This window comes from Patagioenas fasciata, chromosome 17 (genome assembly GCF_037038585.1).
Source record: "Patagioenas fasciata isolate bPatFas1 chromosome 17, bPatFas1.hap1, whole genome shotgun sequence".
Taxonomy (NCBI): domain Eukaryota; kingdom Metazoa; phylum Chordata; class Aves; order Columbiformes; family Columbidae; genus Patagioenas; species Patagioenas fasciata.
The window spans coordinates 3,302,752-3,327,151 of NC_092536.1; the positions used below are offsets into that span (position 1 = coordinate 3,302,752).

The window sequence follows — 24,400 nt, forward strand, 5'->3', positions numbered from 1 at the left end:
AAGCCAGCGAGTTGTGACACCGATCAGATTAATTTTACGTGCTATGTTTGGAGCAGGAGGGTATTTTGTGCTCAATCCTTCCTTCCCGGCACTGCCTGGAAAGCCGTGGAGATGCGGCAGCAATCGATGGTGTTTTTCTGCTGCTGCTGGAGGGGACGGCGTGGGGGGGGTGATTTCAGAGATGGATTTGGCAGAGAGGAGTCGCTGCTCTTTGTGCCTGTGGTGATGGAGCTGTAATAACGTACTGAACATGGCAACAGCTCTTGCTAAAGCTCCGTGATTTCACGTCCGTGCTTCGCGGAGCCTCATCTCTTAACAACACCCTCAGCCTCGATAACAAGAGAGGAGCTGTCGAGTGCCAAAGGGCCCAGTTACAATCACTCGCTGAAAACCTCCGTTCTTTTTGGACGCAAATCTGCTTTTTAAACAAGAACTCTTGGGCTGTGTTTTAGACGGAGGACGTTCAGAGGGTTTTCTGGCTTGCTCCACCAGGAGATGCTCTGCATGGGGGGGCCGAGGGGCGCTGGACACTGGTGTGTGTCAGGAATGCTGGCTGCGCGCTCGGCGAGCGGAGAGGGGTTGTTTTAGGACAAGCTGACAGGCCCTTGGCTTGTTCTGCTGCTCTTGAAAAATGTAATTCTAATTCTTGGCACCTTTCTTGCAGGCGGGTGAGGAGCGGGAGCGCGGTGGAGCTGCTCCCTCTGCCCTTGGAAACGCGCTTTTGCCCAGCAGGAGTGAGGTGTCCTACCCCTGCTTTGGTGAATCGGAAGCAGAGATTAGTGGCAGGGAGGCAGCGAGGGGTGAAATGACCTCAACCACCTTCTCGTGGTCCTGGCCTCGATGTTGTTGCGCTTTGGTCACCTTAGGGCTTCATCCAACCACCTTCTGAATGCAGCAGCGTTCAGCCCAGCTCCTGCTCGCTGTGCTCCCGCCCAGGGCTGGCAGCCCCTTTAATCCCGAGTGCAGTGTGTGTTCCTGCGGCGTGCAGGGGACACGGGGAACGCTGTCGCTTGGCAGTGCCTTGTGGCAGAGGATGGGGGTGCCTGGTGCATCCACCGCATCCGAGGGGACCCCCTGGGTCTGCAGAGTCCCCAGCACCCCCGCCAGGGCCACACCGGGCACTTTGTCACCTGCTCTGCCTGCACGGTGACACATCCCAGACTTACCCTTGAGCAGCCTGCTCTGATGGCTGCCCGGACAAGGGATTTCTGTCCTCCCTGCGCTGTTCCCCGAGGAGCAGCAGCGATCGTTTCTACCTTCTCATCTCGCCTTGGATGCCGTCGTTCCCATGGCTGCTTGAGAAAGAGCCATTGCCGAGCACAAATCAAACCATCCCGCGTGGTTACGCGACCAAACCAAGCGCAGACCTTTATTTGAGGCTGTTTTCCAGGTCTGTGTTACTTTATCTCGCGCCATCCATGGCAGGGGAGCCACAGAGCAGATTGCCCCCAGCAGCTCTGTTTTTGCCTTAGCAGAGTGGCAGATGTAAACACAGTAACGTTGCGATATTTCAAACACTAAAAGCTACTGAAGAATAGTCAGGTATGTGTATATAGATATATAGTGTACATTATACTAATACCTTTCAATACATTTGGAGAGGGATGTGCACATTCACGTATCTATGCGTGTTTTGTGTGTATATACTTTTTCACTGTTTTTGAAGTAATTGAAAAGCCTACGTTTTTTACATGTACACACACACATATATGCTGCCTTACCTACTTGTAAGCTGTTTTTTCAAAGGCTTCTCCTAGCTGTGCAGTTCAGCGATCCTGCCTTCCACAGCCACACGGAGAAAGACTTACAGTCTCGAGCAAAGCTAAATATTGATTTGAGTCAATCTGGGTGCACTTGGAGACATCACTAGTGTTCATGAATACAGCATAATCGCTGATCAGAGCGGGGAAATTTCATCATAAAGGCCCCAAAAGGGAGGTTTATTATTGCTTTCTTCCAAATGCCTGAATTTTATTAGCTTCAGTCATTCTTGGCAGGGCGGTGGAATGGGATTTTATAGTTAGCAAAGGAAAAGTAAACACAGTAATCATTTCACAGCCCCGTGCCTGCCAAACCAAGATGGAAATTCCAGCCTTGGTGGGAAGCTGCTGCTTTGCTAACAGATAATAACAAATTCACTGTGAGCTTATTCTTGCTCTGGGAGCCGAGATGTTCGGGATTTTTTGCTGTAACACCCTGGCCTGAAGAGACGGGTGCTTCATGCGTTTCTGCAGGACCGGCCTGGGCAGAGGTTTGAAGTTTGAGTGACTCCCATGACCATTTGCAATTAGAAATGGTGCTTCTGCCCTGAGCCTTCGGAGGCTGCTTTACCTGGCGCTGTGGTTGGTATTTGGTGTTTCCTTGGTCAGTCTTGCTCTAATCACGAAGCTGAGTGATGGTTGAGGAGACACCGTGATGGTTCCTGCACCCTGAGACTGTCTCTACCTGCCGAATGGAAGGGGGGAATATATTATGGCCGAAAAAACCTCCAAATATATTCAAAATGCTCCTGAAAGGTTTGTTTTGCATGCTTTTCTGGGCTTGTCGAGGTGGAGGGCTGGGCTGCTGGCCCCTGCCTGGACCTGCACCCGCCTGCCTTTCCTGCTCCTGGGGGTGTTCTTTCCTCCCGCCTTCCTGCCCCGCCGGCCGTGGGGACAGCACTGGGGACAGCAAGCACTGCCACCCCCCGCCTGCTGCCACCGGGGCTCAGGATGCAACCTCCGGGTGGAAAAGAGAAGGAAATGACTACTCACCGAATGTCAGGGCAGCCCCTTCCACGTGTCCACACCGTTACTAGAACAACAACCACTGAGCACAGCCGGCACTGGCTCTCATGGACGGTGCAGCCCGTGGCTGCTCTGGCCACCTGAGCTCCCTGTCCGCGTGTTGGGGGATGTGCTGGGGTCTGCACGCACCTCTCGCCATGCACAGCAGTGTCTGCAAGGGGCCCTGTCCATCCCCCTGTGCATCCTTGGTGCTTTGGGACCGTGGCTGGTGTGGTTTATTGGGAGCTGTTGTGACAGGAGAAGGGGTGATGGTTTTAAAATAAGGAGGGGGGGTTCAGGCTGGACATAAGGAAGAAATTGTTGGCCCTGAGGGTGGTGAGAGCCTGGCCCAGGTTGGCCAGAGAGGTGGTGGATGAACCATCCCTGGAGACATCCCAGGCCAGGCTGGACGGGGCTCTGAGCAACCTGAGCTGGTGAAGATGTCCCTGTCATGGTAGGGGTGGCACTGGGGGAGCTGGGGAGGTCCCTTCAACCCAAACCATTCTGTGATATGTTTGTATGGGCTGCCAGACTGCTGGTGGTTGTGTCAGGCAGAGATGACGTCCCTGCCGTGTCCTGTGAGCATGTTGGGGACCATGGTTCTCATTCAAGCCCTTTCTCAGCAGCCAGCTCAGCATCCAGGATTCAGGGCAAAAATAATCTGGGTGATGATTGTGCAGGGAGGATGGAGGGAGGGAGCACGAGCAGCTTTTAGGTCTGTCTTACTTGCAACGGTGCTTAGAGCTGTCTTCATTCGTTCCATTGCCTCCCCTCTAAGCCCTATGTCCTGTCAAGCTGACTTAATACTGGATGCTGGTCCAGATTAGCTCCCTTGACACATCCCCCCTGGTCTGGGCTGCTCCCATGTCCCCCGTTTGGATTTACAGGGCTGGGGAGCCCCTGGTCCCTCCTCTGCCTCCTTCCTCCTCCTGGCAATAGCAGGAAATTCAAATGTTTCTGAAGAGCAACATTTCCATTTCAAAAGCTGTTCGCTCAAGTGCGTCTGGAGTGGGATTTCTCTCCCCCGCTCCTCTCTGAATGGGAGCTTTAGAAGTCTCATTTCCTCTGCTTGATAACACCAGGCTGAGAAGGGCTTTTGTCTTTTCATTTCCCCTCGATTTTTTAGTTTTAAATAACTGAGGTTTTTCAGAAGCCGCCGTGGTGGATTTTCCCTCCTGTGTGTTTGCCCATGTGCTGGAGGATGCACCTGGTGTCACCCGTGAATGAGCCAGAGCTCCCTGGGGTGCAGGACAGGAACGTGGGGATTTGGGGGGCTCGGCCGGGCTGCGGTCCTGCTGCCCTCCCCGCTTCTGTGGGCCTAACGCGTGCTGGTGCATTGTCACACCGCGGTGGCTTTTGTGATGGCCACTTGAGTATTGTACCACTATAAATTAGGGGATTTTTTTCTGCAAAGGCTTTTTTTACAAAAGCAAACTCCATTGTTCTTTTAGCCTGGCACCTGGGGCTTGAGGGCTCTCTGCTTTCTTGAGGACCAGCTGGGATATGGTGGGGACTCTTCCAGCATCTTCAGATCGGAGGGAACGTGTCCGCTGGTGTTAACATGGACCTTAATGCTACATCGCTGTGTGGTTGGTGTCATGGAAAGACTCGGACCTTGCTTTAGTGCATGTGGCAGCTGAAAGAGGATGGCCGTGTTGCAAAGAAAATAATAATAATAAATAAAAAGACGGTAGGAGGCTAAAACTTTGAAAGGCACAGAATAAGCGTTACATTCCTCTGGGGTTTGTTGGGTTTGGTGATGAGGTGCTTCCTGGGATGCTGGAGGAGGTTTTGGGGAACCCTCCTGCCGGCATGGGGAGAAATGCAGCAGGAGAGGGCGATGGGCACAGGAGGCTGCGTTACCACATCCTGCGTTTCCGTGGAAGTGGTGCCAATGACTCAGAGGCTCTTGTGAAACCTGCAGGCAGTTCCAGGGAAGCCGAGGGAGGCTGGAGCCCCGGGGTCCGGCTGCTTTGCTGGCAGGAGCCGAGAGCTGCCCCGCGGCCTTTGCAGTCCGGTCCTGCCAAGCCGGGAGGTGTTAACCCCACCGCCCTGGCCGAGCTTCAAACTGGGCAATTAAAAATTTGCCTCCCTACCTTTGCGTTTAATGTAATCAGAGGCGTTTTTCACAGCTCGCTCCTTTTTAAGAGAGGTGTTTTGTGCCTCCCAAGTGTTTTGGTGAGCTCGGGGCAGCCTCGTCCTTTTGGCCTCTGTAAATCCGAGGGATGTTAGTCACTGAAGTTTTGGATATCCTGGTGTAGGATTTTGACACGTGCTTGAGCGGGTGGGTGATGCACCTGGTGCCTTTCTCATGCAAACCTTTGGTGGGTGGTCTTGGGCTTTACCTCCTGCACTACTTCACTTGTTGCTGTTGGCCTGGAGCACAACATGAGTGCCAGGAAGGTCCTTCCAGCTCAGCCTTTTTCCTCTGTCTTCCTCCTCCTCTGTCTTCCTCCTCCTCCTTCTCTCTCTTCCTCCTCCTCCTCCTCTCTCTTCCTCCTCCTCCTCCTCTCTCTTCCTCCTCCTCCTCCTCTCTCTTCCTCCTCCTCCTCCTCTCTCTTCCTCCTCCTCCTCCTCTCTCTTCCTCCTCCTCCTCCTCTCTCTTCCTCCTCCTCCTCCTCTCTCTTCCTCCTCCTCCTCCTCTCTCTTCCTCCTCCTCCTTCTCTCTCTTCCTCCTCCTCCTCCTCTCTCTTCCTCCTCCTCCTCCTCTCTCTTCCTCCTCCTCCTCCTCTCTCTTCCTCCTCCTCCTCCTCTCTCTTCCTCCTCCTCCTCCTCTCTCTTCCTCCTCCTCCTCGACCTGAAGCTCCCCAGAACCCCACTACACTTGCTGGATCAGTTTGACGTTCCCCTACGCAAGCACTAAAATGAGATATATGTAATTTTTTGAATGTATTTATTTGGACACCCTTTCAGAGTTAACAAAAGGCCAATGGCTGGCACAGAGCAGTCTCGCCAGATGTATCAACTGCGGCGAAGATGCTCAAAGAAAAGGTTCCCAGAATCTTTCTGAACGTTGCAGAAAGGCGTATTTTCCTGTAAACTTGTTCTTGGAAGCGGCAGAGTTGTTTTGGCTGAAATTTAGTATTTAGAACAACAACAAAAAAAAGGCTAAAAATGCCCGAAGTGAATATTCAACGTGGAAAATTTTAATCCAGAAAGTTAATATTTTAGCAAATTCAGGTTCAACTGAAAATCCAGTGATGCAGAAGTCGGGCAGCTCTTAATGAGAGGTGGAGTGATTAGCTCCTCTTTGTAATGAGTATGTGAGAATTCATCACTCCTGGGAAGTCAGTAGGGAACGTAGGCATTCAATGCAATTATCATCCACTAATGGGGAAACGCAAGAAGCTAATGAGAGGCACAACATCCATTTGTCGGTGTAGCGCGATGGCTTCGCTGCGAGTTTGCCTGGGTGAGGTTTGCTGGGTTCGATGCGTTATTCTTGTCCATCGGCCGCCTTTGCTGGAGCCTCTGTCAGACCCCATGATTCTGCGGTCCTGAGCAGCATCTGTTCGCTATAACGCTGTGGGACGGCGCTTTTGTTGTTGTTTTTGTTGGGTTTTTTTAGCACAAGCAGGTTTTGCGAGACCAGATCCTGGGCTTTGCTTAGCGCATTTAACCGTAGCGCTCGCTGGTGAGGTTTTACCACCCTCGTAAATCTGCTGCTGGGGGTGGGGAGGGAGGGTCAGCATTTGGTACTGGTTTTGCAATTAAATTGCTTCAAGCTGTTGAAACATCGGGGAAGTTTTTTGACCTACTTTTCGTGCATGCTTAGAAATTGTTGGGATGTTTTCTGCCCCGGCTGCGTGGAATTCAGCTGGATTACGGGGGAAAGGAATTTCATCGGCCTTCTCATAAAGTCACAGATTTAAAAAAAAAAGGGAAATAAACTCAGCTTTGTCTTTAGACGGCTCCTTAGTCTTGAGTTTGGAGGGTTGGGAGGCTGAAAGAGCCGTTAGCGCAGCAGATGGTCACGAACAAAACAATTGCGATAACTCAATGTACTTTTGACTGCTCAGGTTCTCTGAGTTCGTACTCACGCGTCTCCCTGGGAAATTGAGACATTAGTTTTCAACCCCTTTGACTTTTCTGCCCATGAGTGGTGTAATCTTGGGACTGCTGATACACTAGAATGTTTTGGATGCTTTTCACATTTAATGAAAAAACATCCTTTAGGCTGTATTTGGCACATTTGAAAGTTTTATGTGTATAGCTTTGCCCTAAAACCTGATGGAAGGAGGTGTGGGGTGTTGGCTCTCCTGCTCCGTTCTCATCGCAGGGCGTGCGATGCTGCTCTGAGCCGGGTCTGGACGGGGAGGACAAGCTGCTGTCCCTGCGTGTGGCACAGCATCACACCACGGGGTTTCGGGGACTGTTTGTAGTTGGTGGAGTTCAGGGATGTTCTGTGGTTCTGTGTTGCCACGCAAGTCTCAAGTGATGGAGCCATCCCGGGTGATGAAGACATCCATCCCAGGTGATGGAGACATCCTTTGCAGGCTGCACTGATCACAAGCCTTCCCTTTGTTAATTATTTCCTTGAGGGGAATTAATTTGAGCACAATTTGAGCGGCCCCAGCCCATCGTGCCTGCTTTTGGCACCCTCTCCAGCCTGCGGGGACGTGGGACGCGTGAGTGGGCAGGAGCTGCGGATGACACCTCTTCATCCCTCCCGGCGCTCCAGCAGAAAACGCTGCTGCCGGCTGATAATTAGCAAGAGAACAGACTGTGGAAGAGATGGGGTTGGCAGCCCTAAATCTCTGTCCTGGGCTTGACGGGACATCACTAATGATCTGGTTCAGGAAGGCAGAGAGAGACCAGGGCTTAGTGCAGGCACCGTGGTGCCGTGCCGGAGCTCCTGCGGGGTCCCGTTTGCTCGGTACACGCTCGCCCCACCCGGCATGGCTGGGGCTGCGGAGGCTTTGAACTCCAGCAGCGTAGCCTTGAGGAGGCAGCTGGTGCGGTCAGAAAGGTCAAAATGGCTCATGCAGCAAGAGTTGGGTTTTGTTCTTCAAGGCACTGATGAGCAGTTGGCTTATCCTTTTTCTTTCACCTCTTTCTCCGCTGTTTTTTAAACTGTGGCTTGATAGCGTGTAGCAGGCTTGCTCCGTTAACGTTATTTATGTCGGGAATAAAAGCGTGTAGAAGAAACCCACCCGCCAAGGCTGGCGCTGCTCTTCGATAGACTCCTCGGTGATCGTTTTCTTCACCAGCAGCACCTCCTCTGGCTGTGGGGAGGTTTGTGCAGCCTCTGCCCCCCGCTCGCCCACCCTTGTTATCATACAAATCACATAGTAATAAGTCCAGGAATAAACAGGAACTACAGTAGCTGTTAGCCGTGTATAAAAACAAATCACATGGAAACAGTATAATTACTGAGAAAATATCAACTTGAGTAATGCAGTAATTGTTTTCTTCCCTCCAGCAGATTTATTCCAGCTCTCCCGGCTCACGCTGGTTTCGAAGTCTGTGACTTCATGTTAATAAGAAGAATTTCACGTTTCGCACTGCAGTTGTTCAGAGCCTGGGTACGATGCTGTCTGGAGCGGGGGGATGTATTGTGAGCAGTTTCTTGAGGGTGCAAGGAGACAGAGTTAAAATGTCCGTGTCCATCAGAGTCCACTCCTGGCCCCGGGTGGACTCTGGTCTTGGCAAACCTTTTCAACTCACTTTTGTGATGTAGAAGAAGGGCCTCTTTGTGCCTTGTGTAAATCCGGGAGCTCTGCTTTATGGACTTCACCATTGCACAGGCAAGAGTTTGATTTTGTTTTTAAATTCTTCTTGCTGCTCGTCATTTCTTGTATTTAAAAAGGTGCTTGTGAAATGACAGCTACTGGTTGTTTGAGGTCCAGGGACATTGCCTCTCTCTATTGCTATAATCATCTCCTAATACTAGATGATGATGGTTTTTGTGCTGTGACTTGCAGCTATTCCCCTCATTCAGCTTTACTACTGTTTCACTTCTAATTCTGCAAGGTAAAAAGATAAAAAATGGATCAGAAACCAGGTTTCCAAAGGGTTTTGTGCCAAGCAGGAGTTTAAAGATGCCCTGTCTTGCCTCTTGGCAGGTGTGAGATTGTATCTTTTGTTTCATGTGCACAGAGAGAGGTCTTTCTCTTCTGCATTTTTGGCTGCTTTCCTTTAGAAAAACCTATGGGCCACTTCCCCTTCTCATGCCTTAATCCAAACGAGATGTTGTGAGCACCTCATGTATCTTTTGCTTTTTGTGGTTGTCCTGTTAATCTTGCTTGGAAAACAAAAAACAAAACAAACAAAAACCACCAATAAACTCCCCCAATTATGCAGTAGACTGGCGAATTTTGGTGTCTAATCCTGGGAAAGCAAAACGAGACAGTGAGTGGGGGTTTCAGGTTGCTCCTTGGCTCTCCGTCCCTTGATGGCAGCACTGGGAAGGGTGTGGACGCCTTCAAGCTGCACCCAGTGGTGGTTCCTCCCTGGCTGGCTTAGCTAGAGCTGGGTTTAGCAGGGAGGAGGAGGAAGGCGCCAGTGAAGGATGCTGGTGTCCTGGGACATGGCCTCTTTGGTGGGAAACGTCTTCTGGAAGTTGGCAGATGTGATGCCGTCTACAAGAAGGGCTGGAATGAGGATGTGGGGAGGCGTTGTGACCGTGGGGTGCTCGGGGGTACTGGTGGTTTCTGATTTTTGAAGGGTCTCATTGAGCTGAGGGCTTCTCGACCTGGAATTTAAAAAGGTGGTGTTCATCAATTCAGTCTTATTTTTATCTCAGCTGACCTCACCCATCCCCATTTCCTCTATTTTTGGATGGATGCTGTTGATATCCAACACTCTGAGCTCCCCCCAGCATTTAACAAGAGGTGGAAGAGGAGCTCCCTGAAGGAGCTGGGGGTCCCCTCTCCCCAGGAGACTGCCCCAGTAGCCCCTTCTTGTTTGGCATGGTTAATGCTGCTCTACCTCGTGTTATGTCGGGAAGATGCAGCCTTGAGCTGGCTGCTGAGATGTGAAGAGATGGTGGATACAGATGGATTTATTGATCCTGCAGGAACGTGGGTGGTACTGAAGGTAGCGGGAGCCTCTGAGGCTTTGGCAGGAGGAAGAGCTGCTGTCATGTCTGTTGGAGACTAACCTGGTGCTCTCCGGAGACGTTGGAGGTTGCAGAAAACTTGGGTGATGTGATCTGGCAGCTGGTACTGCTGAGCTGAGCAGGTTTTTGGAGGGGATGTGTGTCTCAGGCTGGGAATGGGCCAGGGAGCGCTGGCAGCTGGTGTGGGAGGATGAGAGGAGCATCCAAAGTCTCCTGGGAAGGAGCTGACCTGGTTGTTTTGTGCTCCCCAGGATCGTGGCCTGTCTGGCAAACTGGAGCCCGTGTCCCCCGTGAGCCCTGCGCACCCCGAGGCCGAGCTGGACCTGCTGCCGGCCCGGCTGTCCAAGGAGGAGCTCATCCAGAACATGGACCGCGTGGACCGGGAGATCACCATGGTGGAGCAGCAGATCTCCAAGCTGAAGAAGAAGCAGGTGAGAGTCTGTGGTCCGGAGGGGAGCACACATCCTCGCTGCTGCGTGCTGTCCTGCGCCCTGGCCTTGCCCACGCACGTCCGCAGAGGGGAAGTGGCAGTGCCACCAGGACGGTCTGTGTTGCCACCAGGACGGTCTGTGTTGCCACCAGGACGGTCTGTGTTGCCACCAGGACGGTCTGTGTTGCCACCAGGACGGTCTGTGCCCATGCTCCCTGTCGTGACATGGGGCGGTTGCTGCTGCACCCACAGTCTGCAGCTTGTAGTTGCAAGATGAGGGAACTTCTAGAAACCCAGTTCGTGGGCTCTTTTGCACATCAGAGTACCGTAAAGGGAGAAAAGTCCTTGGTGACTTGCCTGTGGTCACACACGCATTCAGTGGCAGAGCTGGAAATGCAGCCTGGGTTGCCTGCGTCCTCTGCCCAACGTCTTTTCATTTTTCTTTCCAGCAAGTGTCTCTCCCCGGTGCTGTTGCTGCTGCTCTTGTAGCACCGGGCCATCTAAAACGTTGCTGCCGTGGCCTGATGGCCCTTCCAGTGCCTCCAGCCCCCTTCTCCAGGGCTTTGCGGCTCTGCAGCCGTGTGCCGCGGCTGGTCCAGCACCGGGCAGGGCTGCGTCTGAGCCGGGGATTTGAATCTGATTGCCTTGGTTGGCGCTTTACCCCTGCACAAGAGCTCTCCCCAGCACAAGGATTGCCAGCTCGATGTTGCCATGTATACAATTACCATAAACCCATTAAGAGATTAATATGACAAAACCTTGGGGGATGTCTGTGAAAAAACCCACAGACTTAAAGGCTTTCACTTGCCAAAGCAAATCGCTTCTCTCTGCCGCTGTCTTACCAGTGGGTTTTTTTCCTTTGCTTGGGGGCGGTTTCTAAACCCTTTGCCAGCTGCTAATCCCAAACTGTCCGAGAGGAGCGACCTCTCCCGAAACATGTGTGGCAGGAATTGGGGAACGGAGCAAACACTCCACTTGGGCTGTCAGCATTCCCTGAGGATGAGCATGCAGTCAACCTTCGTCCCTGTCAGACCTATATTTTCCCATATCAGATGTTATCCATTTCTTTCCTGCAGAACAAAGCAGGATGTTTTGGTTTTGTTTTCAAAACAATATGGTTTAATTAATGCAAAGGACCTTTTTGTGTGTGTTGCTTTTTATCCACAGAGTGTTTAAGGAGAGGGACCAAGAGGGGCCAGCAGCAGCTGTGCTGGGGTGGGAGGAATCAGCCCCATGTGCCAGCTCGCGAGGGCCAGAGGAACATCTGGAGCAATGGAAAGCGCAGAGGTTCCTCTGGTTGGGTTTGGAGGGAGCTGGGTGAAGCTGACGCTTCCCCTGGTGTCCTGGGGAGCTCAGGCAAGATGGGGGTGTCCTCTCACGCCTGGCACTCTGGCTGCTGGTCCATGTTTTTAGCTCCAATTTGAGGTTGGGATTGCAAACCCACTCCGGGCAGGGGATGTGTGCCTGGCACGGCGGTGACGGTCACACTCACAGCAACCAGGAGGTGACAGCTCTGCTGATCCGCTGCTTGATGTTTTTCAGGGGTGCTGTTGAAGCTGACGGGAGCAGCATATGCTCCTTGCTGTTAAAATCAAGCTGTCCTTCCATAAGGAAATGGGTTTCTTATTGTTGGCTGCTTGGGTGCTTTATTTCTTCCCTCTGAATGAATTTTACAATTCTTCCTCCCCACAAAAATGCTCGGCTGAGTGGGGAAGAAGGTGAAAGTGGCTGTTGGCAGGAAAAGAAGCATCTCCTCCTGCTTTCCCCTCTGGCAGGATCCTTCCCCAGCCCTGTCCTCCAGCAGAGCTGGCACATCTGGGAGGAAGCATTTTTGGGGTTGGGGGTGTCCTGTCTGGGATGCTCCAGGAACGTTTTGTCCATCTGTGCATCTGAACTGTCAGCACGGGAGAGAGACGAGCGAGGGAAAGCGATCTGAAACAGATACCGCTGCGGCGGAGAAATGGTGCGCAGCCGAATATCCTAATGCTTTTCCCCTCTGTCTTTGGGAGGCCTTCTCAGGGTAATTCAATACATTCTGTGGAATGGCTGTGCAAAAAGAAAAAATCCCAGCCAACCCAAATCCACCATCTCTTTCTTTGAGTCGTTCCAGAAATGGCAAAGACGACTGTGCCTGGACTTTGCAAGAAGCAAACACCTTCAGCAAGCTGAGAAACCTTCCCCAAACCGTGCGCACCCCTGGCAGGAGGCCACCTCCTGCAGCCACCCCCCGCTCATTCATGTGCCATATGCGCTTAAATCTCTCCTTGAGTCCTCTCTCTCCTTATGCATTTATTCCTGGCAGCGGTACCGGGTATCTGAAGGAGAAATTAGCTGTGGGGCTGTTCTCTGCAGCAGTGCTGGAGCCTCTCTGGGCTCTCCGGGAGTACAACACTCCCACCTGGTGATGGAGGTGGAACCGGCCGGGTGGAAGAGCTCCAGGGTTTCCCCTTCCATCCATCTCCCGTCTCAGTTTCCTCTGTTCTCCCCTCGGCTCTGGTAAAATGGTTTTCAGAGCTGCCTGTGCCTGGAAGGCTTTTCTTCTCCCCTGTGCAGGTGCAGCGTCACGGTACCCAGGTGGTGGATGCTGAACATGATGCAGTTGGGTGCGTGTAATGACCTTGGCTTTGTCAGGCAGGTCCCTTCAGCACAGTGGCTGCTACACATGGGGACAGGGTCTTTCTGAAATGTCACCCACCTTCCTGCCAGCGCTGGGGGCTCCGGTGGCCCCTTTGCAACGTGTGGGGACTCTGACCCGGAGAAGGCACCTCTGTCACTTGGACATGGGTTGGCCTGTGGAGGCTGTAGGAGCCAGGGCTGTGGTCATCATGGCAACCTGGGTCCCTTCAACGTCGCTTCGCTGGCTTCTTTTGGGAAGAGGGGGGGTCTGTCAAGCAGCCACTGCTGCGGGTGGGGAGACAGAGAGTGTGGAGCCGTCAAGACTCATCTCCCATCCCGCTTCTCTCCCCGTAAAGGTCACAGTCCCAGCCTGCCTTTTGTGGCAGACCTTTAAGAAATCCATTTTGTCCGTGTCTGGGAACCCTGACCTATTTTGCTTTGCCATTTCCCACAGCTCCCAGGGGTTGCTGTCGTGGCCGAACCTGCTGCGGTAGGTGTGCTGCCTGCATCCCTACCTCTGGCATCCGCTCCTTTCATAACCGAACAGTGTTATGCCACGGAGAATGGAGTTTAATTCTCTACTGTGTTTCAGCTATAATTAGATTTGTATTTTTTCTTTCAACAAACTGCTTTTAATGAGCCTTCGTTTACTGGCAAACTTTCGTTTCCTGATACGCCATCAAATCGTCTTGTCTGAGATCACTTACAGCACACCTGACCCCTCGGAGGGATTTTTGTGGGTTTCTAGAACAATGTAGCCAAGCTTCTGACTCTTATTTTTTCCCCAGTATTTTCCCCAAGAGAAGCAGAGGATTTGACTGATCCCTTTTGTGGCTTTTTCTTTGGAGTTTTTGGAGCTTATCATGTGGGAGCGATGGTGCGTGATGGGCGCCCTGGCCGATCTGAGGACACGGAGCAGAGCAGGTGCTGAAGCCGGAGGTGATGCTGAGAACTGCTTTGCACCCCATGGTTTTAGCCGCGGCTCCTCGAAGAGCTCTAGTCCCCTTTGCAGGGCACCATGATTTGGACCTGCCGTGGTTGAGAAGGGAAAGGAGCTATCGTGCCGTCATGCATGTGGTTGGAGCCTTTGGCTTGGATTGTATCTCGGTGTTCACTTAGCTGTTCTGCTGTCTCTGAGGGCAGGACACCCGGGTGGTGGCCATCCACCCCTTATGGGCTTTCTGTAGTTGGAGCTTAGATTTCCTTGGTGGTTTCTGCTCAGGACAGCTTGTCCTGTGTGAAAGGAGGAGAGGAATGAAGCTCAAAGCCACCTTCCCAGGAGAGCATCACGGCTCATGGCTGAAGGTGGTCAGTGCTGTGCCAGTGCCCTGGGCAGCTCATCCTCTGCCTGCCGGGACAACCGGAGCTGTGTGCTGTGTTTACGCTGCAACAGGAGTACTTGGGCTCTCTATGAAAGTTCACCAGAGGGTGTCTTGGTGGCCTGTGTCTGGGTCCTGTGCTGTCCCGTGCCCTCTTGAGCATTTTGCGTCTCTCCCCTTGGGCAGGCGGGCTGCCACGTGTCCAGAGATGTCAGCTTTCCCAGGGTTGTTGCCTCCTCTGCCGTACTTACTGGCTCATTTGGCTGCGTGGCGCGGGGGCAGCTGGTGCATTTCATTCTGAACAGTCATCCCGGGTGTCTACTCCAACTGCAGCACCGCGAGATGAAGCTGAAGGAGCAGAGCAGCCTCGCCGCTCACCCTGCACCGCTCGCAGCCGCAGGGAGCCGGGCTGGAGCTTTGCTTCAAGGGTTTCCAGTAACATCATTATTTCCAGCCTCGAGCCCTCTCCAGGAGGCTTGTTCAGGGCAGGTCCTCATCCTCCAAGCCTATAAAGCACCAACCCAGCAGCACGGGGCCGAGCGCCTGGGGCAGGATGGTGCTGTGCTTGTGGGGCAGGGGTTTGTTAGGGAGCTCTGCTCCCTCTCCCATCCCTTTGCAGCCGGAGCCTCTGCCACGGCACCGCCGAGAGTCTCGTGTGGATGGGGACGGCTGCGATTCTCGCTGTGACTCACCCTCCTCCTCCTCCCCCTTCTCTTTCCACAGCAACAGTTGGAGGAAGAAGCAGCCAAACCACCAGAGCCTGAAAAACCCATCTCACCGCCTCCTATCGAGTCCAAACATCGCAGCCTGGTGCAGATCATCTACGACGAGAACAGGGTGAGTCTGGAGACAATGGAAGTACAGACATCGTGCCGTGTCACCCTGGCCGGGGACGGGGAGGTTGGGTGGGGGGTTCCCTGGGTGAGCCCCAGGGGCAGGGGCCGTGGGAGGTGGATAGATGGAGCCCAGAGGGGACAGTGACGATGAGGGCTGAGCACTGAGCTTGGTTTGAGCACCAACGTCTTCTGAGGAACCTGCCTGGGGGGGGTTTCCTGTGATCAGCCCTAGATTTGAAGCCTTCAGGAGATGCTTCAGAGCCCTGTCTGTTAAATAACTTGTTTCATCCTCTCCCTTGGAAGTGAAGCTGGTTAAAAGCGGCCTCAGAGGATGGGCCTTGGTGGGTGCATGGGTGGGGGGACATGCCTGGCCAGCTCCGAGCCCCCCAGGCTGGAGCAGAAAGGCCGTGGATGCGGCCGTTGCTGGATTTGTGGGTATTTGACGCTGTAAATAGCATTAGCAAAGGTCACGCTGGCATCGCTGGCTCTGGATCTCCACCTTGACCGCTCAGCCGTTGTCTGCAACAGCAGCCCGAGGAGTTATGGATTTTGCCGTGTGCTTTGGAGCGGTGTGAGGAAATTGGGCCCTTTGGTAGATAATCAAGCACATTCATTTTCATTTAGGTGATGGATAAAAAGGATGATTTTGCATAAAGGGAAAACTACCAGTCGCTAATTATTTTGAATTGCGAGGCCTGGGATTTGACTGGGAGCTGCAGAAATCCAGGTGCCCGGCTCCTAAAAAGAAAAGGGAAAAAGAAAAAATCACATACCCTGGTTTTGCTTTTCCATCTGCTGCTCTCTGAGCGACAGGAGCCTCAGTGCCGTCTGTGGAGCGGGCGGGCGAGGACCGAGGGCGATGCCTTTACCGCGTTGGCAAGTGCTGGCTGGTGACAGCTTCACAGACCCGGGGCGCTGGGGCAGGTACCGAATGTTCCTCAGAGCCGTTTTCTCCGTGACACCACCAAGTGACTTCTCCAAGGGGCTGGGGCTTGATGGCTTCTGCCTCCTGTGCAAGGGTTAGGTTTGTAAAAGGTGGTCTCAAGCTCGTGTCTGTGTGATCCCTGGATGGGTAAATAATGATTCTTCCCCTCTTCTTGTAAAGTCCCCTTGCGAGTAGCGTGTAAGCGAGCCCGTCTGTGGGTAGGACACTCAAACCGAGCAGCTCTTTTGCTTGATAGAAACCATAGCGGGCTGGAGGGAAGTTCCTCCTTTGGAGATGACATGATGGGCTTGAGAGTTGAGAGAGCTTTGCTGGCTGGTGGCAATGGCTGAGGCCAGGTGACAAAAGGACCTTTTAGCTACCATCACCTGGGGATGCCAGGCCGCATGGGAAGGGTGTGCTGAGGTAGGATTCAGGATGCGACTGCCCTTCTAAAGGGCACCCCCTGGCTCAGCTTTTGACATCTCCCCTCCATCGGATACATTTAGGGTGGCTTTTGGTGGCTGCTCTTCCCCTTGGGGCCAGGAGGAGGAAAACTGGAAGAGGAGAGGATGTGGGAGCAGCATCACTTAGCACCATGAGTGGAGAAGAGTGGTTGGTGGTTGGACGTGAGGTCACTTTGGGTGGGTTTGGTGGCAGCGGTGAGCCTGGGGTGTGCTCGTGCTGACCTACGGCTTTGCTGCAGCTTAACACCAAATTGCAAGGTGAGTTGGTAGGAGCAAAGGGCTGTGAGCCGGGTAAGAGACATACTGATCACTGAGCTGAATTTGAAGCCTTTCTGCCTTTTCTGTGCCGCGGAAAAGTAGCAAAGTTGGATGCCTCGAGCTTTGCTCGCAGGAAAAGCGGCTGTAACAGCAGAGCCAGGGCTGCAGCCTGTGGGGCAGAGCGCGAAGGGAGGAAAAGCCCGATTTACTCGTATCTCTTAGCTTCTGGCTTGCTTGAGGGAGGCAACACGCGGTAAGAAATGCAAATAAAAAGAGGATATTCACGCCTTGGGAAGAGGCAAGAAAGCAAAGCGCCCCAGAAGAGCTGGCAAAGCCCGAAACGATCTTTCAAGAGCAATATTGTGTAAGGGGGAGAAAGGCAGCGGCTGTGCCGATGCCAGAGCAGGTGGGAGGGCGAGCTTTGTGCGGGGGCTGTCGCCTGGCGCTGCTTTGGTTTTCCATGAACCGCGGGTCTGTGCTTCCCCGAGCGGGCGGGGGCTGCCGTGCCCGTTCCCACCGCTGCTGCCAGGCCGCGCCGGAGCCGCACGCTGCGCGGTTATACCGCGAACAAAGGACACACCAGGAACGCTCCATGGGAGAGACGAGGTTACGTGAGGACAGAGCAGCTAGAAACACTGGAAAATCAAGTTAGCCAGCCATTCTGTGACCTACTTTCCTTTTGGCAATAGCTATGGCTTTGCAAGGGTGAATGGTTTCTAATTTTAGCTTATGGTTCATCAGGGAAGTCTGTATATTGTTCTCACCGCCGCGCTGGGTATGGATGAGGGGTTGGGATGCAGGTCGGCGCTGGCCTGTGTCTGATTTTCTCAAAATTCAGGTTTGCTGATGCTAAACGCCCATCGCGCTGCTTTTCCCCCTTGTGACCTACTTAATGCTTATGATTTGAAAAGTTCCTTGGCGTCGGGAGAGGATAATTGTGGAAAATGTGACCTGTAATCGCCTCTTGCTACACTCTGCTGGACAAGTAATTGATTTCCAGAGAAATCACATTCTTCTGGGGAATAACAGAGAGGAGCTGCCCTTGACTGCGGTGAAATCCTGTCCTGTGAGGCTGTGGTTGTGTTTGGGAAGGTTTTCAGAGGCTTGGTTTATAGAGAGGTGGTTGATGTTGTTATCTGTGGTTGCTGAGATCCAGGTGCCTCCTGCCCTGGGTGACGTGCTCACCGGAGCCGCTTGATCTCGTCTCCAAAGATGAGCAGTGAAATTGCACCCAAAAAAGTACTTTTTTTGGGAAACGTTTGCAGCATTACACAGAAAAACCGTGTTGTGTGTTTCCAAGCCAAGATTTCAATTGTGAGCGCGAACCGTACCGTTTCTGAAAGGATGTATGAGAATGGAAGTTAACGTTTTTGTTACTATCTGCAGACAAAACTGAGAATAAACAGTGGGCAGAAACATCTGAGTCCTATATTCAAAACTGCCTCTAGTCCCTGAAGAGGCAGAACGATGTTTGAAAACAGTGACGGATGCTGAAAGCTCCGAGAGGGTGCAGCGGGGAGCTCAGGACCGTTGCGGTGCAGGGTGCAGAATGGGCTGCGTTTGCCAGTCCCCGTCACCCCAAGAGGGTGACGAAGAGCTGCCTGGGGACATCGGGTTGTGAGGGGTGTCTCGGTTGCTGCTGGAGGCTGATAGTGATCTTCCCCTGAAGCTGGTTGAGTGTACCTGGGCTTGAAGATGTTTTTGTGCTTTAAATGGACTTTTCCAGGTCCGTTGCTGAGCACAGGGAGGGGGCAGCATTGCTGTTGATCCAAATGGCTCTTGGTGCCGTTCCTGGGATGTGGGGCCAGCTGAGCTCTCCCTGTTGGTGTGTCCTGGAGGATGTGGCACCGTGGCAGCCCTGGCCATGCCAGCACCCACCGGCACCTGATTTGCGTGGTGAATTCTCCTCCAAGTCCCCATCAGCTACGCGGATGTGCTCCTGCCTTCTCTCCAACCATCATAACAACGTGGAGCCCACGTGTGCCCATCGCCAGCTCCCCGCAAGCCCCATCGGTGGCCAAAGACTCCAGGGAGCCACACAGGAGACCAGCACATCAAAATCAGCCTCTGTCCCTGCGCCCAGCTGGTCCTGGCAAACAAGCGCACGTCAGCTTTCCCCTGGAACACTGAGCTCATTTATCGCAGAGGTCACATCGGGACACGGCACCACTTCGCCCTCCGCCGCGCCAGGGAGGGGACACCACGGGGTGTCACCCACTGCAGTGTGGCCAGCGCTGGGACGGGTCCTCCCGCGTGGCCCCTGCCCGTCCCCGCCGTCGTCCCTCCGAAAAAGCAGGGTTGATGCGGCGCAGGCAGCGGCGCCTGTCTCGCTCTTGGGATTGAGTTGTTGGAAATCAATAAGATTAAATTTTAATTCATTTTCTGTCTCGGTGCTTGTTCCTTCAAAAGGGCACAGCCATCTATCTATAAATTCAGCACTATGCTGTAAAATCGGGATTCTAAGGGTTTTTTTGAACTCTTTGCACCCCCTGCTGCTGTTGTGTCTGTGCGGAGCGTGTTCCCAACTCGCCGTTTACCCTCAAATACCTTCATAAAGCATTGATGCCCCATCCATAAATAAGAGAGCAGATAAATGAACACTTTTAGCATTGCAGAGTAGAATCTAACCCTTAACTACTCAAAGGCGCTGAGTGTGACTCAGATCCCAGGGGGATTTTATGTCTGTATAACTCTGATTTTCTATGAGCTCCTGATTTACATTAGAAAGGGGAGAATCAGGCCTGCACCGTCAGCACGGGGCTGGCGTGGTAAATAAAACCTTATCAGTGAAACTGCTTTCCAGCATTGAATCTGCAGGGTTGTTTTTCGAATTCTGGTTGATGTGGCAGTCAGGGTGGGGGCATTTCGTGTTGGACTGCTGAAAGGGCCACGTTCGTTTTGCCTTTGTTTGTGATAAGTGTTATTCTGGGGCAGCCTCATCTCGGCTCGGTGGCGCTCAATGGAGTTTTGAATATTCCGGAGGAAAACTGGAAAGGGCAGAGGTTAGATGCTTGCAACACTTCTGCATGATAGCGACATTTCCGAAAAGATAAAATTGAAACGTTTAGCCTGGAGTTGTTGAGAATCCTTTCTCTTTTTCTTGGATTTTAAGGAAGATTTTGTTGTTGATTTTTCAAATGGTTCTGGTTTTAATGTCTGCTTCAGGATCTGGGGTTCCCGGTAGCTGCATGGACTTAGAAGCTTTGTCCCTCCCTAACCCAGACCAGATAATGCCGTGTCCTGCGTTTTCAGGTCTTGGAAATAAGGATGAGAAGCGCAGAGAACCCAAATCTGTTGTAGGGAGGAGTGTGGACCCTTCAGCACGGCTCCATCTCCTTGGGTTGAGGGACCAGAACCTTCCCGTAACTGCTCCAGTATCGAGACTTTGATTTCTAAAATTCTGCTGTGCGATGCCGATGTTTTCGACAGTTTTGCGGTGGCAAAACGCTCAACAACAGTTTGCAATGGCAAAGGCTCCTTAGGATCTTGGTTTGAGGTTAATATGCCTGTGCTTGTCACTGTAACCTCACAGAGGACAGAGTGCGATGCTGGGTCAGTGTGCGAATGCACAGAAACCCGGCCAGGACAGGGGTTCACCCTCGGCTGCGCATGGGGCGCGAGTGAACCGACCACAGAAACCGGCTGGTAGTGGTGAGCCAAAAACTGGAGAGCGGCGAGCAACCGAAACAAGTCTGCTTGTCACGCTCTGCACAGGATAGGCGGGGACTGGGGTTCACACCCGCTCCAACGTGACCCGTTTCCTCACTTTTCTTGCTATTTGCGATTAGTCATTTGTAGCCACTGCTGCTGGCCCAGCCCCGCGGGTGGCTCTGTCACCGCTGCTGCCATGGGGACGTGGGGCAGCCGAGAGCAGCCCAGGGACACCCCCACGAGCATCAGCCCCTGGGCAGGCTGAGAGGAGCCTGGCACAGGCCACCAAGGCTGACTGATGTCCCCGGCAGCTCAGGGACATCTGTGTTCAAGGAGAGCCCAGGGGATGACACCATCCTTGGGCTGGCAGCACCGGTGTGACCGTCCCTGCCGGCTGCGGGAGCTGGGGACAGACCAGAGCGTTGCTTTCCCTCCCCACAACGCTGGGGCTCATCCCACCTGTTTTGTGGGGAGAACAGCAAACATGGGGTGGTTTGGCTCTCAGAGAGAGGATGCTGAGGTTTAAAGGGGAAAAAGGAGTACCTGTGGTCACAGGGATGAAAACCTTTCCCTGTGAAAGCAGCACTGCCAGGTGGTGGTTTGGTCCCGGCGGATCTGGGTGCAGAGGCAGCGCCGTTAAATCCCCCCGGACTTCTGTGCTTCGTGTAGAAAGGTGACTCGCCTGAGGGTTTCCATGATTTCTGCTGACTTCAGCCGCACTTCTGGATTTTGTTTTAAATAAAATCCAATTCCACTGCCTCTTTGCCGCGCTGCTCCGCCTGCCCCGGGGGCATCATCCAGCTGGGACAGGAATTTTTCCCAGCACCGCCCTGCATGCAGCTCTCCTGCCTCTCCAAGGCTTTGCTTATTTCTGTGCGAGACACGCCTGCTCCCAAATGAAAACCTTTCCATTCCCTAGTGCTGCTGCCTACGAGCTGCTATAAATACCCCCGGGAGCACAGTTCAGCTGCAGCAGCTTTGTGCTGCATGGAGCTGCGGCTGGAGCCGGGCCAGCAAAATGCCGCCTCCTAATTTCAGATCCGCTTCCTCAAAATAACTCTTGTGTTTTCCCCTTTTTCCATTTTTAAACTTCGCTTTAAGAAGAGCCCACACGAAATCCCAGGCTGTCCCTCCTCTGGTTTCGGATGCTCCGCTGCCTCGCGGGGTTGGCTCCTCGTCCCCGTGGGAGCTCCCGTGGCCGGGAAGCTGCTCCCCAGCCCAATTCCCCCTCCCACGTTCGTTTTGAGTTTCTTCAAAGGAAAAACAAGGGGCTGGAAGTTTGCTCTGGAAGCCAAATGCTTTTTAGACAAGAATGGAGATTTTCCGAGTTTGCAGAGAGGTTCGTGGTGGTGGTGGAGATATCTTTAGCTCCGGGTCTGTTGGAGGAGCGTGAGATGGGGTGAGAGGGTGCTCTCCCCATCCCCTGCGCTTGGGGATGCAGGTTCTTTGGGGACGGAGGTTCTTTTGGGGCGATGCTGCTGCCTGCCACGTCTGCAGGTCCCCTTTTATCATCTGTGGGCCCCGCGGTGACACAGGTGGGCGTTTGTGGAGGACTAATACGTAATGGGCTTCACCTCTCCGCCCCACACTGTGGAGGAGCCACCTCTGCCCTTGGGAGAGCCCGCGGTTTGACAGTGAGAAACCCAGAGCTGCTTTACCGGAGCAAAGCAACTCGGATGTAAACGGGAACAAAATTCAGCCTCAGGGCTTCAGTCCCTCTGCAAACGACAGTGCTGTAGCAATATTTCAGGGTTCTGTACCGAATCGGGAAAAGGGGTTATTAGCTGCTTGCTGCGAAGCGGCAGAGGGGCTATAAAACTGGTGGGGATCTTCATGCGTCTCGCCAGAGGTAATGGCTGGATTTGCTCCCTGATACATTTCTTTCTGTGAAATAACAGGGATTGCAGGGGCGGGTGAGGTTATTCAGCAGATGTAGGAGGAACCCTCTGGTTTCCTTCTGCAGGGTCAGTCACTAATCTCCTGAAGAAATCAGTGTTGGAACAGAGTCCTGAGTGGCTGTGCCCATGGACAGGATTGAACAGCAAAAGTCTGGGGGCTGCCCTTGCACCTGAACAGTCGGAGGTTTGCCTAAATTCCCCACGTGGGAACACATGTCCCTCTGTCTGTCTGCCCTCCCGGTCGAGCCTCGGTGTGGTGGGAACTTTCTGCTGGGTGTGACGTGTCCTTTCCAATTCTGCCACCAGCTCTCACCTCAGTCTGCGTGGTCTTTCAGGCAGCTCATTATAGTTCTGCTATGATCTGATAAATGCAGCAAGGAGCATCGGCAATTACAGCGGGTGTCAAGTGTTAATTGGGCAGCTTTCAAGATAGAGGCATTTCTTTGTGTATGTACAAAGATATGACGTGCTCGGAATAGCTTCCCCTCCTGATCTTTCGTTCTGGAGACGTGTACATTACAGTCGGTTAATGCAAGACAAATTATGTCATTCTTCTTGATTCGCCACATGTTCTGCCCATGGTGATTTGCCTCTAGGTTGTCTCATTAAGTTGTCTAAACATGGTAAATGCAGCAGCTGAACACACTCGGCTGTTTCTCGAAGTTAATCGCATTGTACACACAGGCCTCCAGCATCCCCGGTTCCTGGCTGAACCGTCAGGGCATCGCTCACCACGCCAGGGCCCAGGAGAACAGGTGTCTGCTGGGGCTGCAATCTTCTACCCACAATTACATCTTCACCCTGATCAGGTTGCTCAGAGCCCTGGCCTGGGATGTATCCAGGGATGGAGCATCTACCACCTCATCCCTGGAAATGTCGTCCCTGAAAGCCTCTTGCCACTGGTCCAGCACCAGACAGAAGCGTGGTGTGCACTGAGCATCACACCAGTGATGTGGGAGCAAACAGCCGTGTGTCTGTCCCGTCTGTGCATCCCCCACGGTCCTCCTGGGATGGAGCAGGGACTCGGAGAGGCCGGAGGTGCAGAGCAGCTGGGACGGGCTGCAGCTGCATTGTGGGCTCTGCCACAGCATCCTGAGCTGCTCTGCTTCTCCACGTGTGTGTCCTTGCCTGTGAGGGACACGCAGGGACCGAGACATCTGTGCACCCCGAGGTCTGCTGCGCAGGAGCGCTGCGGATGAGCAGGCAGGGATGCGCTAACAGCGGCGCTGCTGCTATTAATTGCATCGTGCGTACGTGTGGGGACGGTGCCAGGGCAGGCACGCTTCACCATTCCATCTCCTGTAGCATCCTTGAAGTCGCTTCTAAATTGCAAAAAACCAGAAAGAGCTTTGTGTCCTCCCGAGCGTGCAGTAAATAGCGGAGCTGGAAGCGTGTCCCGGCGGCCGCGCTGCGGTGAGGCACCTGCCGCGGGTTTCGCAGCCGGGCCGGGGCTGTTTCGCCGGGTTTGGCTGCGGGGACCGTGACTCATGCAGCTGCTGCCGGGGCCAACTCTGCAAAAGTGCAGATCAGCCTGTGTGTGGGTGTGCAAAGCCCCGGCGAGGAACTCGCACATCTACCGGCTGCCTTGGCGCTTCTGAAGACCAACTGGGGGGGTAGGTGAAGCCTTTTGGAAACCCACTAAGGGGGGGAAATGTGGGGAGGAGCTGGTGGGGTGATACGCAGCTTGCGGTGAGACATCCCCTGCGCTGAGACCCTGCAAAACTCATCCTACCATGAGCTGCTGCGGAGGTGAGAGCTGCCTGGTGCCAGACACAGGGAGCTGAAATCCCTTCCCTGCCCAGGGGGGTCTTCAGCCGGGGTTTGCCAAAGGCCCCCAGGTTTGCCAAAGCCCCACTGGCTCTGCCGGGACCTCGGAGCTCAGCCCTGCCCAGCTCCCCAACCCCACAGCTCCAGCGGGGCCCTAGTGCTTATTGGGTTACATGGGGCCCTAGTGCTTATTGGGTTAAAATGTTGAATGTGCTTCAAAAAAAGGGTTTTCCCCTCCTCCCTGCTCCGCCCCCCCTGCACAGTGCTCCTTCAGCCCTATTTTAGGCAGCTGTGGATTTTCTCTTCCCCCTACCCCAAAATAGCAAAAACTACCTATTTTATTGAATAAACGCCTACGAAAATCCATTTCCTCACCCCCCCTTGCTGCCAGGTATTTGGCTTTATCAGCTT

At 53.4% G+C, this 24,400-nt stretch overlaps 1 protein-coding gene across 19 annotated transcripts in view; it reads left to right on the forward strand.

Moving 5' to 3' along the window:
- NCOR2 (nuclear receptor corepressor 2) overlaps positions 1-24,400 on the forward strand; it is a 213,762-nt gene that overhangs the window by 92,000 nt on the left and 97,362 nt on the right. For 18 of the 19 annotated variants that reach the window (XM_071816031.1, XM_071816038.1, XM_071816039.1 and 15 more), the window contains exons 5-6: positions 10,077-10,256; positions 14,914-15,027. In XM_071816031.1, coding sequence (XP_071672132.1) covers positions 10,077-10,256; positions 14,914-15,027 — 294 coding nt within the window. Of the gene's footprint in view, positions 1-10,076; positions 10,257-14,913; positions 15,028-23,670; positions 23,836-24,400 lie in introns of those variants that run through there. The other variant, XM_071816040.1, reaches the window with a different exon arrangement.